The sequence below is a fragment of the Chaetura pelagica genome, unplaced genomic scaffold, assembly GCF_000747805.2.
Source record: "Chaetura pelagica isolate M959 unplaced genomic scaffold, ChaPel_1.0 scaffold344, whole genome shotgun sequence".
NCBI lineage: Eukaryota > Metazoa > Chordata > Aves > Apodiformes > Apodidae > Chaetura > Chaetura pelagica.
This window is the reverse complement of record NW_009953098.1, coordinates 1,262,755-1,275,666: the sequence shown is the minus strand read 5'-3', so window position 1 is coordinate 1,275,666 and position 12,912 is coordinate 1,262,755. Positions and strand designations below refer to the sequence as shown.

Sequence of the window (12,912 nt, the reverse complement as noted above, 5' to 3'; positions counted from 1 at the left end):
TACTTGATCTGTTCCAGTCTGAGTCTCTTTACTACCTTGCAGTCATCTGCCTTTTTTTTTTTCAGACAGAGTAGTGATGATGTGTAACAGCTTCATCTGTAAATGAATTTACAAATGTTCTTGATCAGATGAAGCATAATGAGTCCTGTGTAAATGAATTTTGGGCTGGTAAATGATCTGGGCAACTTCATTGCCACATAGTGACACTGGGTATTCTTAACTGGTCCTTTAAGGAATTTGAGGTGAAGAATGAGTTTATCAAGAATGTTCTTAAATATTGGGTAGAGCTTTCTGATGTATTGTCAGGGAGGAGTGAACAGTGCTGTTTGACATAGTGGCTGGGAACACTGAGGTTAGCTCTGCCTCCAGGGGAGCTGGCACAGCTGCTGGTGAGGATTCAGTTGACCAGGACAGTGATCTGTTAGACAAGATGGGCAATCCCACTTGTATCCATTCAGTGCCACCCTAAGTTGGCTGTGGCTCTCTTCCCAAGTTGCTGGTGGGTTGAAATTATTTTTTTTTTCTGACTTAGTGAGTAGAACAGTCTCACACAACAACTAGAACCTTGACCAGAGCTGTGTAAGAGAAGTGGCAAGAGTATATACCAGGGAGAGGAAGGACAGCAAGCTGCTAAATGATCATTCTTGCCTCTTTCCACCTTGAGCAAGTGCTCTGAGACCAAGAAGCCAACTCAGTGCAACTGAGAGAGCTGTTGTAGAGGGGAGGAAATCTGTTGTATTGCTGCAAACACTTGGAACCCAGAGGGGGTAAGATCCCTACTGTCTGGTGAAGTAGTGAGGCTGGCTGTCATTTTAACAGTTGAAAATGCAGCTTTTCACACTTCAGTGTAACTTCTTCCAGTATAACTTGCCCAGAAATACTTGGTCTGAGATGAAAAAATTCTATGTGGCACGGCTGAGAAGACTTTCAGAAAGATGGTTAAATACAACAGAGCACAAGGGGCTATTATGCCTTTTCTACGAGAGGCTTGGAGTTGTCATGTGTGCCATAGGCTTGACCTTTCAGCAGCAGCAGTGGTGAGATTCATTTAATTGGGGTTGGGGTTTTGTGTAGAAGCTTCCAGCAGCTGGCTGGTTTCAGACAGGTTCTCACAGCTGCTGGGTGCAGAAGGAATGATGGTGGAGAGGCTGTTAACCCTGTACCTTGAAACATTCCTCTTGAAGCTGCCTCTGCTCTTCTATTACTCCCTGTCCAGGATTAACTTCTGGCTTCTAGTGACCTTTGAGGTTTACCTGGAGGAGTCTGCTGGGTCAGGGTGAAGTTGTGGAACCAGCTGCATTGGTTGAAAAACAAATGTTGCTCAAGCCTTTTTCATAGGTTTCATGTAGATGCAAACAGTGCAGGTAATGAGCTTTAAAGGTTGCCTTTGTAAACAGGCAGCAGCTGCTCTGAAAATGTGTTGGATGCTGGTTTTCTGCACACCCTTAGGATAGAACTAGTTCCATGTAGTGAAGGTGTCAGATGTAAAGTGTTACTTATGCTGCTAAACTATTTCTGTCTCTGAAGAGTTCTTACGTTATTCTGCTGTGTATCCCAAAGGCTGCTGCCCTTGCATTAAGGGAAGTAGAAAGGAAAGCTGAAGGCTGTGGGGAGGTGCTGGCTGCATGCCTAATCATATAGAAGGTTTCTTCCAACTGTTTTTGGAATGTGACCTTCAGCTACATCTGTTCCTGTTGTCTTCCTTGCAGGGTTTTTTTGATATCCCTGTTGATAACTTATATGCTGAGCCTGCTGTACTGAAATGGATCAAAGAGAATATTGCAGAATGGAAGAACTGCACCATTGTTTCACCAGATGCTGGTGGAGCCAAGAGGTAAGATGTCAGACATCTTGCTTGATGTGCTTCTCTAGGTACTTGAATTCCAGAGTGTTGGTGACCATATTCCCAAGATATGTGTTCCCTCTGCCGTTTTAAGACAGTCTGTGGCACCTAGTAAAGAGTGGTCAGGTATTCTTCCTCAGGAATGTTTAGGTTTCTTGGGCTGTGTGGAAAATCAAATAGCTTTTAGAATCACAGCTGCATAGGTAGGAACTGCACAATTACTACATCCCTTGGACTGTACCAATTTTAGGTAGAGTTTTGTAGGGCAATTGTGCAGGTTGAAGAAGGGGATCGTGTAGCTCACACCCCTGTGGCAAAACCAGATACCACTGCTGGTTAATGATCCATTTTTAACAAGGTTGTTTGCTTGCAGTATTAAGCTTAGTCTATAGAGACACTTTCTTACTCTTGATTTTAATATCTAACTGGGACTTAAACCTGCTGCCACTTTTCCTCTTCCCTGAAAGCAAGGAAGAGAGATGGTTCCTTTCCAAAAAGCTGCAGCATCTGCTATAGCACATTTCTACTTTGATAGTCTGACAGTCTTCTGCAGATAACCATGCCAGCTTGTGGGCAGCTCAGAATGTTCTCAAGTGCTTATTAGGAGAAACCAGACTGTTCCTTAATGCTTCTGTGTGAGGGCTGCATGTGAACAGTAAAGGGATGCAGATGTGTTCTTTAATCCAGGACTGTCACACCAAAAATGTTGGTCTGTTCTGACCTAAGGCACATACTTCAGGGTGTTTCAAGCTGTTAAAAGCAGCCAAGGGATACCACTGCTGCAGGTTGCTGTGTCTGCCTGCAGGTCTGGTGTGGCCCATGTATTGGAGAAGACCTTTTGTGTATTCAGCTACCTCTGTAATGCAGTGTATGAAATGCCAAGTCAGCCAGCTGCAGTCTGACCCCTGGAGAAACCTCTTCAAGAGCCCCTTGAACTGAAATGTGTTGATCTTAGCTGGTGCAATATTTTATGGAGATAGTGCAGAACTAAGTACTTTAGTAAACAGTTTAGTTTAACTATGTTGTGTAGGACTTGTGTAGGGTGATGAGGCTGATCTCTTGAAGCTAGGGATCTCTTCAGCTGCAGAATTTCTTGTGTGTTCCTCTTGCTCTTAACATTTTTAATGTTGTTCTGTGGTCACTTTGACCACTGAAAATGTGAGATGGTGGACTTGCATGTCTTTGGTGTTATAGTCCTGCCACTGTTCTTGTGCCAGCACTTGTATGCAGGACCATGGGATGCTCACATGAGTGCAGGCAGATCCCTGTCACTGTCATGGCACAACTTCAGACTTCCCAGTGTAGTGATATAAAGCTGACAACTTCCAAAGCCTTCTGATGACTTCAGGCTTGCCAGACTTGCTGGTTAAGGTTTGTTTTGAGCTTTAAATGCAAATTAATTGAGTGGTCAGGATGAAAGACTTCTCTCTTAATCTAGTTGCTGTGGTCAGGGGAGATGAGATCAGAGTTGAACTGTTTGAAGGGAAGCTAAAGTGTCAGTGTCTTCTATTAATTGTTCAGGAGCAGCAACAGATGTGGTGACAGCTTCTCTTACTGCAGTGGCAGTGAGTGCTTAAGAGTTAGAAGAGACTCAATTGAAGCTGCTGTGTGGAGTTAAGTGTTGTTTGGGAACTGTTCTTCCTTCAGAGTGACCTCCATTGCAGATCGGTTGAACGTGGACTTCGCCCTCATCCACAAGGAGCGCAAGAAGGCCAACGAGGTGGATCGCATGGTGCTGGTGGGGGATGTGAAGGACAGAGTGGCCATCCTGGTGGATGATATGGCAGATACATGTGGTACCATCTGTCATGCTGCAGACAAGTGAGTGGGGCTGGCTGATTCTTTCCTAAATCAGAAACCCGTGGTTAGTGAACACTGTGTGACGAGTGAACGGGGTTATTTGTGTGTTGAGTTCCACAAAGTAAAGTAGTTTATTGATTATATATCTCATACAAAATCAGTGAAAAGCCTAGTTGAAGTTCTCACAGAGAATAGCTAGAAGACATAGTGTCTGGTTTTATTTGAAAAATGCTTGTGTTGATAGTATGTCTTTCACCAGACCATCACTGATTATGCTCAGTAGAATTAAGTGCTGTCTGGTGCATCAGCTTCAGGTCATACATCTGAATTTCTATTTTAATTAAGCTTTTCAAACCAGGATGCCTTTCAAGCCTTCTACACTTGAAACACCAGCATATGCAGCACTCAATGTTAAATATCTGCTACCTTGTGTTGGCAAAAATCACAGGAAGTGGTTTGTGTGATCTCGTCCAAATGTCCTGGGGCTAAGAACAGTATTTTTTTAATGTATACTTTGCCTGTGGTGGATTTGGTAATACTTGTGAAACTGTTTTCTTCCCCCAAACCAACAGTGGGCTGGAGAAGGCAATCAAATGTAGCCTGTCCCCTGAGCTTATGGCATTGTCTCATTTCATGCTTACCATGTGACCCCTGCACTAATGTCAGCTGAATACTTGCTAAAAATTTCTCATCCTTCTCCTTTTTTACTCTGTTGTAGGCTTGTGTCAGCTGGAGCCACCAAAGTTTATGCCATCCTAACTCATGGGATCTTTTCTGGGCCAGCAATCTCTCGAATCAACAATGCCTGTTTTGAGGCAGTTGTAGTTACAAACACAATACCCCAGGAGGACAAGATGAAGCAATGCCCTAAAATCCAGGTGAACATCCCCTTTCTCCTCTCTCACTCCTAAAGGGCTGGCAGCACTTGACTGCCCTCCTCTTGGTGGGAACACCCCATAATACTGTCGAGTGCTTACAGCACTTTTATTGGTACTGGGATCAGTGACAATGGTGACTAGTTCTTATTGTGGGTAACAGACCTGTTGCACTGATAAAATGCAGCTTCTGGTCTATTTCATCTTAAGCAGTTCATTTAAATCAATCTTTTTCAAAGCTTGTTTTACCTAAATGAGATCTAATGTGGCCACGATGTGAGCCACCAGTTGTGGCCATGCCCTTTGGAGGGGTGATAAGCTGATGTGTAATACTGACGTAGATAGAACTTCTGAAGGTGGCAATGGCAGTTTCAGTTGTGTACCTGTCACCTAATGTCCAGCCCTTTAAGAAGAGGGTACTTTTTGTGAAGCCAAGTAGGCCTGGCCTGGGGAAAGTGAGAGCTTCGTGTCTGGTCATCCCAGCAGGGCAGGTGAGCTAGAAAAGGGGTGCAGTCTCATCCCACAGCTGTCTTGCTGGCTTGACTGCACCACAGTACAATGTTCAGATACTTGCCAAAGATAAACAAAACCACTTTGCCACCCATATGAAAGCTAAAAGTTGATGTTCCCTCTGTCTTGGGTTTTCTGTTTAGGAAATGTACTGTGGTGTTTTGTTTCCCAAGCTGAGGCTAACTTTGCTAGAAGGAGAAAAAAATAAAATTGGTTGTGCCACTTGAGCTAGTCAGAACTTGAGGATTTCCTGTGATCCTGGACAGCTGGAAGTTGCAACTTTACCTGAGCATTCAGGCTTAACAGGTCCCTCAGAACTTCAAGTACAGCTGTAACATACACACAGCCAAGGACATCCTAAATACTATCTCCACAGCACAGACACATGGGACACAGGCATTTCGAGAAGTTCTAGAAAGTGAAAGGCACTGCTAAGACTCAGCTAGTGCTGTGCTGGAAGTGTAGCTGGTTCCTCAGTACTGGTGCTCTGGGGAAAGGGAAGCTCAGCTGGTTGAAGCTGCAGTGAATTTTAAACTGCTTTTGCAACTAAGTTAGAAGCTGATTGTGAATTAGATTGCTTCTTTTTTTTTTTTCAACACTAACTTCTGGATGATATTCCTGCCACTGAGCACATCTAAAAGATGTCTGATGCTTCAGCTTCTTTCCAAGCTCTGCACTGCAGCTAATGCAGACAAAATGTTCAGTTGGTAATTGGTGTGTAAACTCCTAGAGCCCAAGATGGCAGAACTAAAGGACTTGTCATAAGTCTCATGCTCTGTCTGCTCTGCAGCTCTTGAGTTGTTTTCTTTCCTTCCTTAGGTAAACTGTCACCCAAATTTGTAACATCCCAGATGCAGATAAATTACTTCTACATGTGACTTAATTACATAGAATTCTGAAAATATTCTACATACAGCACTACAATAATCATTTCACTATTGATCTTTGTTAGTCTACTGTCACTTTTCTTTGCTGAGACTTCTGAAGTTCAGTTTGTTTACCTTAGGACTATCTTATGGTCTGTAGGTTGCAGAGAACTTAGGGTAGTTTAAATCGAGGTCAGATTGCTTCTCTTGAATGCTGAAGCTTTCCCACCGCTGTCAGCAGTCCAAGAAAGGACACATCACTTTACCTGCTGGGGTTCAGAGCTGGAGTTCGTTTACTGAGACTTGATTTTCCCTCCTTGTTAACTGCATTACCCCACCAGGTGGAGCCAGTGCAGTGGCTGGGAGCTGAGCTGCAGCACAATAGCTTCATCTTCCTTAGATTTAGGTGATAATCCTTTTAACTTATTATTTACCCTTTAGGTTCTTCCTAACTTACCAGCCATTCTTCTAGGCTTGATGTCTTTTCTCAGTGACGCTGATGCATCTTTCTTTTCCTCCAGGTGATTGACATCTCAATGATCCTTGCAGAGGCCATCAGGAGGACTCATAATGGGGAATCTGTCTCCTACCTATTCAGCCATGTCCCTTTATAACAACAGATGTGCCAGCTGCTGCTTGTATGGCTTTTTTTTTTTTTTAAACCAAAAGTTGTTCAGCTTGTTGTAAAGTTCAGTAGAGGACTCTGCTTTTTGGTTCCAGTGCAGCTCTCCACAGCTGCTCCTGCTTAAGTCAGGCTTACTGGCTCTGCTCCCAGCACTGGGAGGCAGAGGGAGGGAAGCTCATCTCTATAACACTCCAGCTCCACCAGCAACCCTGTGCACTGGGGCTCAGCAGTAGCACTGACTCAGTCTGCAGACCTGTGGAGAGCAGGACTGACACATGGCTCATTGCCACAATTATTTTATAGGGAGGGGGGTGGGGGGAAAACAAGAGGGTTTGTCTGTGGGCAAGGTTAGATGATCTGGCATGCACACCCTAAATTGTTTGGGAAGCAGAGCTCCCTAGGACATGTTGATCTGGATCTACAGCAAGAGCCTGAGAGACTGCTGGCTGTCTTACCACTCTGTACCTGACAGAAGCCCTTGAAGTGATGGGGAAGGCTGGTGTTTTGACCAAGCTTGACCCTAGGCTTGACCCTGGATGACATCTGGGATATGGTTCTGCTACAGCTTCCTCCCATAAATGAGGTCAGTGTAGTTTGCAAACTGGAGTTCATCTTAATGATGAAATCAGTTCCCTTCAGTGTGCTGCACAGGAAGGTGAGGGCACAGGCTGTGCATGCTGCCTTGCTGTATTAACTTGGTGGTGAAGGTGCATCCTGGACAAGAATTTTTCTGCCTCCTATGTAGAGGACTCATGGTAGTTGTGTGCTTTAGTGTAGGCTCAAACCAGTTCCTCAGTTTCACAGCTCACTGTTGGCCTGGCTAGCAATTAGAGGACTGTTGTCATGTTCTGTAGCTGTACCTTGGCTTGCTGTGCAAACCCTTGATCCTTGTTTTACCAGTACACTAGTAAACTGAGCCTCTTTATCCCATAGTAGTTTGGTTGATGCATCAAGCAAGTGCCTGCTCAGACACTGGGGTGACCTAATATGCAACAGCTTTGTGTCCAGCTGTCTTAGTCTCTCATTGCCTGCACTCCTGTTCTGCTAGTTACTGACACATCTGGTTGCTTGTCATGGTCACTGTCTGCCTGGCCTTTAAGGTGTTGCTCCTTGCAAAAGATCTTTAAGGAACACAGGAGGTTGCAGGACTACAAACCCTAAAGAAGCTTGTGAAGTGGATTTGATGCTGCTAATGAGTGCTTGCAGCAATGGGTTAAAGAGGCTGGTGATACATAGAGCTGCAATTTTCCCAGCATTAACACCAACCTGACAGGCAGCAAAGTGCTGGAAAGAAAAATACCAAAACTAGAGCTGGCTGAGGCTCCCAGATGTAATAAGTATAATCTGAAACTTGAATACTTAGTAACTGTACCAGACAATCACAAGGTTAAATCTCTTCTAGACTCTTATGGGGTTATAGACCAAGCTGGTTTAGGCTCTGTTTCTTATAAGCACTCCTCCTTTATTTGGAATTTTTTTTTCAGCTGGAGGAAGGGAAAAAGGGGAAAGTAATTTGAAATTACTTGCTAGAATAACCAGCATGGCTTTGAGAGGCTAGGACCTGGGGTGGGTATAAGTGGAACTAACTGAAAGTCTTGGTTAAGATCTGTGGCAGTATGTCTTTAGTTGTGCCTTTTAATGAAGACTTCATTCCTAGAACTCCTGTCCTGTGGCAACATTAACACTTCTATTCCAGTGTAGGGGTTTATTTTTTTGTAGAAAAATTGATGTTTGTCTGAAAAGTGTGTGTCTCTTGCTTCTTTGCTTTGCGTCCTGCACTGAGCTCTCCCAAGAGTCTTGATTCTTCCCTCCTGCACAGGAGCCCCTGCTGCTGCACTGCCAGTGTCCTGAGCCCAGAGCCACTGGGGTAGCAGTGGGAGGATTTTCAGCAGCATTTGTGTTTGAACTTAAGACCTGATGAAGGAATTAAACTTTTATTTAAAAACCATAGCCTCTGTCTATAAATACTTCTAAAACTAAGGTGATATCCACCTTCTGAGTTGGGTCATTTTGCAAGGTAGATCATGGAATATTGTTACTTGGAAGGTTATCTGGTTTAACCCTCTTAGAGCAGGACTGATTGTGGGATTCAGTTTGGCTGTGCTCACATTGCATGGAAGAAAGAGCTTGGGACCAAGCTGCTTCTCTTGGTGGGTAGTGACTTTTGCCTGTATCTGATTTCCTAGGCTTAATTGTTAGAGGAGGTATTGAGGTTTCTCTTGTACTGTTCAATTCTATATCTGAACAGATCTGTTCAGAGAATGTTCAGACAGTGGAAAACCTGAATAGTTTAGCAAGTACAATTGAAGAATTGCTAAGGATCTTGCACAAAGCTAATGATCAGAGGCAGCAGGATTATGTCCTGAGAAGTACTTGCTCTAACTCAACTATAATCCTTTCTTATAGTGTATTGTAGACTGGGAAAGTGTAACTGAAGTCAGTAGGATGATATGGCAGGTCTAGAGAAAGATCTTTGGCCTTACAATAGATTTCCAGGCCTAGACTGAGCCCTGCTTCAAGAAACATGACCACAGCCTCAGGTAGACATGCTGAGGATCACTGCTGTCTAACCTGTTTTAAAACATTTCAGTATTGGTCAATGAGTAAATAAACTGTTATTTTTTTTCCTCAAATAGCAGGGGGGTGAGGTAGGTCTTGCCAGGGTGATGTAGGAGGTTTCACCTTCCTTACAGAAGAAAAAGAACATCAGTTTTACAGCCAAAAATCTGTACAAAGGTTACCGTTGCTGTTGCTTGATATATACTGTTTTCTTAGTTGCTTCAATGAAACCTTGAGGGTTGGAGTTGGGGAGGACACAGAGTTGAACTGTTGTATGACAACACTGTAACTTTTAAAAGGAGAGGTGATACAGAGATTATAAGAATGTCCCAAGGAAGTAAAGCTCTTCCTTGGAAACCTCCTTCAGATCAGAAGGGCAGGACATGTTAGCAAAGTTTTTTCCCTAAATTAAAAAAAAAAGACCAACTTTTTAATTACTAAACCTGTTTTGTAGGTTGTTTATGACTGATTGACTAGAAGTGACTGTTGTGCTTTTAGAACAAGCATGCCTGCCTTTAACACATGCATGTGGTAGAATTAAAGAACTTCTCTACCTCTCCAGGACAGTCATGGATGGAAGTACCAGGCATCCCTGGGAAGGGTGTCTTCTCACTGCAGAATGGGCTAGGAGGAAAACAGCCCCAGAGGCGTGGATGGCAGAGAGACAAGTTCTTTCAGTGTCCTCCAAGTTTGGGAGTGATGCTCATCCCTTAGCCCAGGCAGGTTCACCTCCAGCAGCACCAGCCCTGCTGTGCAGAGCTTGTGCTGTCTTGAGTTGCCTGTCCAGTTTGCCCTGGAGAGCTGCTGCAGTGAGTCCTGGGCATGCAGTGTGTCCTGGGGGTGAATTCTGTGGTGTCTTGTCTTCCCTGCAGCTGAAAATACCATAGAAATCAAGTCATTGGTTCCCCAGGAGAAAATCCCAAGTGAGTAATTTGCTGTCCTTCTGTAGTTGGAGAGCTGGAAGAGCAGGACAGAGGTGCAACAGCCCAGTGTGCCACGGGCACAGCCAGAGTGTGGGTGCAGATACTGGTGCCACCAGCTGTCTCATGCCTCTGCTGCCTGGGGTAAAAGCAGCATGAGAAGAGAATACAGCCAAAAGTCCTACATCTTAACCCAGCTCACCTGCCTAATGCATTTAAGCCCCCGGGAAATCTGGGCTTATATTTGTGCCTTGTGGGAAAGCAGGATTTGTCCCCTGTTTGGAGCAAGACAAGACACATCCCAAATTGTTCCCACCAGCAGCTCTCTCCTGCTGCTTCTCCCTGAGCCTTAGTGGAGTACAGATTATTTCTCACCTAGAGCTGGTGTTCCTGTGATCTAGAGAAAGCAGCAGCTTGCCTTGCTGCTGCTGGGCAATGGGAAAGCAGTGAGGATTAACAGAAAGTGCAAGGAGCAGCAAAATCCACTGGAGGAACTAGCCTGGGTGTAAGACTCTGCAGCCTGCATGTGCTGACTGCCTTCCTGGGGCTCTCTGCTCCTGCCCCCGCGGTAGGGAAGGGTCGTTGCAAGAGGCTGGGGTTAAAAATGAGCAGGAAAATGTAAACTGTGGCCCTGTGGAGCAGGGGAACTGGCTCACAGGTGGGCAGTGGTGGCTGAAAGGGGCTCAGGTCCTGGCTGGCTGTGGTGCCCTGCCTGGCCTTCACGGCAGGAGGGTCAGTGGGCAGGAAGCTGGAAAAACTTCTCTGATCAGATCGAGAAAACCTGCCTCTTCTTCCTGTAGAGGAGGATAAAGCATTCCTGGAAATGACCATCAGTGGGGCTGTGTCTGAGCCCTGACAGCCTTTTCTGTGGGAGATTTAAAACTCATCTAAAATGGCTGGCAGACATTCTTTCCTATTTCGAGTCAGGGCTGGTTTTGCCTTCCCCATTATCTGTTGATGTCTCAGTTCTTTTGTTATGAATTATTGAAAGCAGAAATGCCAAAACGCATGAGAAAGAAGCAGGCTGTGTGGTTACAGGAGGCTTTGCAAATTTGTCAGGGGGGGAAAAAAAAAAGCTCCTGCAGGGTTATAAGCTCCTTTCATGTTCTTTGTGCAAGATGTTTTTTAAAAGCTCCTCAGCAGCAGCCCGACACCTTGCCTGCTGGAAATGCAGAGGGTTGGCTTTAAGAGTGCTCCGGCTGGGGTTTGTAGGAGCCTGGTGGAGTCTGTGTGGCCCCCGGGAAGGGGGAGCTCCCCTGGCCCTGCCTGCACGGCCGGGGTGGGGGCTTTGAGCCCAGACAAAGAGCCCAGCGCTGCAGCATCCAGGGGCTGCAACATCGCCCTGGCTGGGGGGTGGGTGCAGCTGATGCTGGCGAGGGGCTGTGCATGGGGAGGGTGGGGACCGGGTCCTTTTTGCGTTTGCTGCCTTCTGAGGACAAAAGCTACAACGGGCTGTGAAGCATCTGCAGAGGTGAAGTGTATGGAGAACAGGCAGGGGAAGGTGGGCACAGTGGAAGGGCAAACACACGGAAAAGCACTTGTCTTTGCATAAAGGCAAAAAGGATTTCCTGCTCTCATTTTGAAAGGAGTGGGAATTCTGTTTCCTTTTGGCTGTGCAGGGAAAAAAAGAAAAATGTGCCTTTCTCGGCTCAGAGGGAGCTTTGTGATGCGGGTTCTGCAGGGTGGGCTGGAAGGATGGATGCTTGTGAGAGCAGCCCTGCCTGGGGTTGCTGCTCCTGGCTGTGTGGCACCTTCCAAACCGGGTCCTGCCAGGGGGGCTGCAGCACCAAATCAAACCTGCTCTGGGAGCAGCCTGGCCTTGGGCTGCACCTACAGCCTCTTCCTCTCCACCCCAGAGGACAGGCCCTGGGGGCTCTTTGCCCTCCAGACCTCAGCTCAGCGACCCCATCTTAGGGCTCAGCCTTAAGTCTCTGTCTTTGTCTTTTCTGCATACACCAACCATTGCCATTTCTTTAATTCAGAGCCCAGTGGAGCTTCCTCCTCTAGTCTGTGTCCTCAGGACTCGCTGCAAAGAGCCACCTCTGGCCAGAACCTGCTGTTGCTGGAGAGCACCAAGCCTCCCTCCCAAGATGGCAGTCTGGCTAAAAACCACAACACAAATGTTTCCTCAGACTTGCTGGGGATTTTCTCTGCAAAATCTCCACTAAGCCTGGGGAGAAAGCCAGAGGCTGGCGGGCTGGCAGGAGGTGGAGGCGGGTGTGAGAGCTGCTGGAGCTGCTGGGTGTTCCACAGACAGGTTCCTGCTGGCTGCCCTGCTGGGACTTCTGCACCAGGGCTTTAGCAAGTCTGCCCTGGGGGTCAGGATGCATTTGGTTTTTTTTCTGTCCTCCTCTTCAGCACCTACACTACCCTCCTGCAAGGCTTTCCAGTGGCCAGTGTGCAGGTGCCCTCTGAAGTGCCACTACCTTTCCTGCTCCTCAGCCCAGCTGGGGACAGATGAGCTGCCTGCACTGTCACTCAGCTTTTTTTGCCCCTAAAAGTGTGTTTTCCACATGCACCCCAGCCCAGTTGGGGGGTGCCCCCCAGGCTTTCTACACCCGGTTGCTGTTCTACAGCCAAGCCAGCACCTCTGCCTGTGAGTGTGTCCCACCCACCCACGCTGCTGCTGCTGTAGTGACCGGATCTCCCCGGGAAGCAGCAGGGCTGGAGCTGCGGGTTGAGCACAGTGCTGAAGCATCTCCCACTGCTGCTAAAACACGGTGCTATTTTTATCCTAAGGGCTTGCTCTCCGGAGTTCTGCTTCAGCAGGGTGGGTGTGGGGATGGCCAGCGGTGGGTGCAGCCCACCCTGGTGCGCGTGTGCGCAGGGCACAGCTGCCCCTGGCTGCGGGACAGCGGCTCCCGGGGGGGCTTTGGGGGCGGTGGCCGCTTAGTTCCATCCAGACCACCCTCCT

At 46.7% G+C, this 12,912-nt stretch overlaps 1 protein-coding gene across 1 annotated transcript; it reads left to right on the top strand.

The window, feature by feature from the left end:
* Nucleotides 1–3,148: 3,148 nt before the first annotated feature.
* On the top strand, nucleotides 3,149–6,835 carry PRPS1 (phosphoribosyl pyrophosphate synthetase 1). Its single transcript, XM_009997083.1, has 4 exons — nucleotides 3,149–3,214; nucleotides 3,491–3,664; nucleotides 4,362–4,521; nucleotides 6,416–6,835. Exons 2-4 carry the CDS (start codon nucleotides 3,573–3,575, stop codon nucleotides 6,506–6,508), a joined length of 345 nt encoding a protein of 114 aa, XP_009995385.1. The 5' UTR covers nucleotides 3,149–3,214; nucleotides 3,491–3,572; the 3' UTR covers nucleotides 6,509–6,835.
* The last annotated feature ends 6,077 nt before the right edge of the window (nucleotides 6,836–12,912 follow it).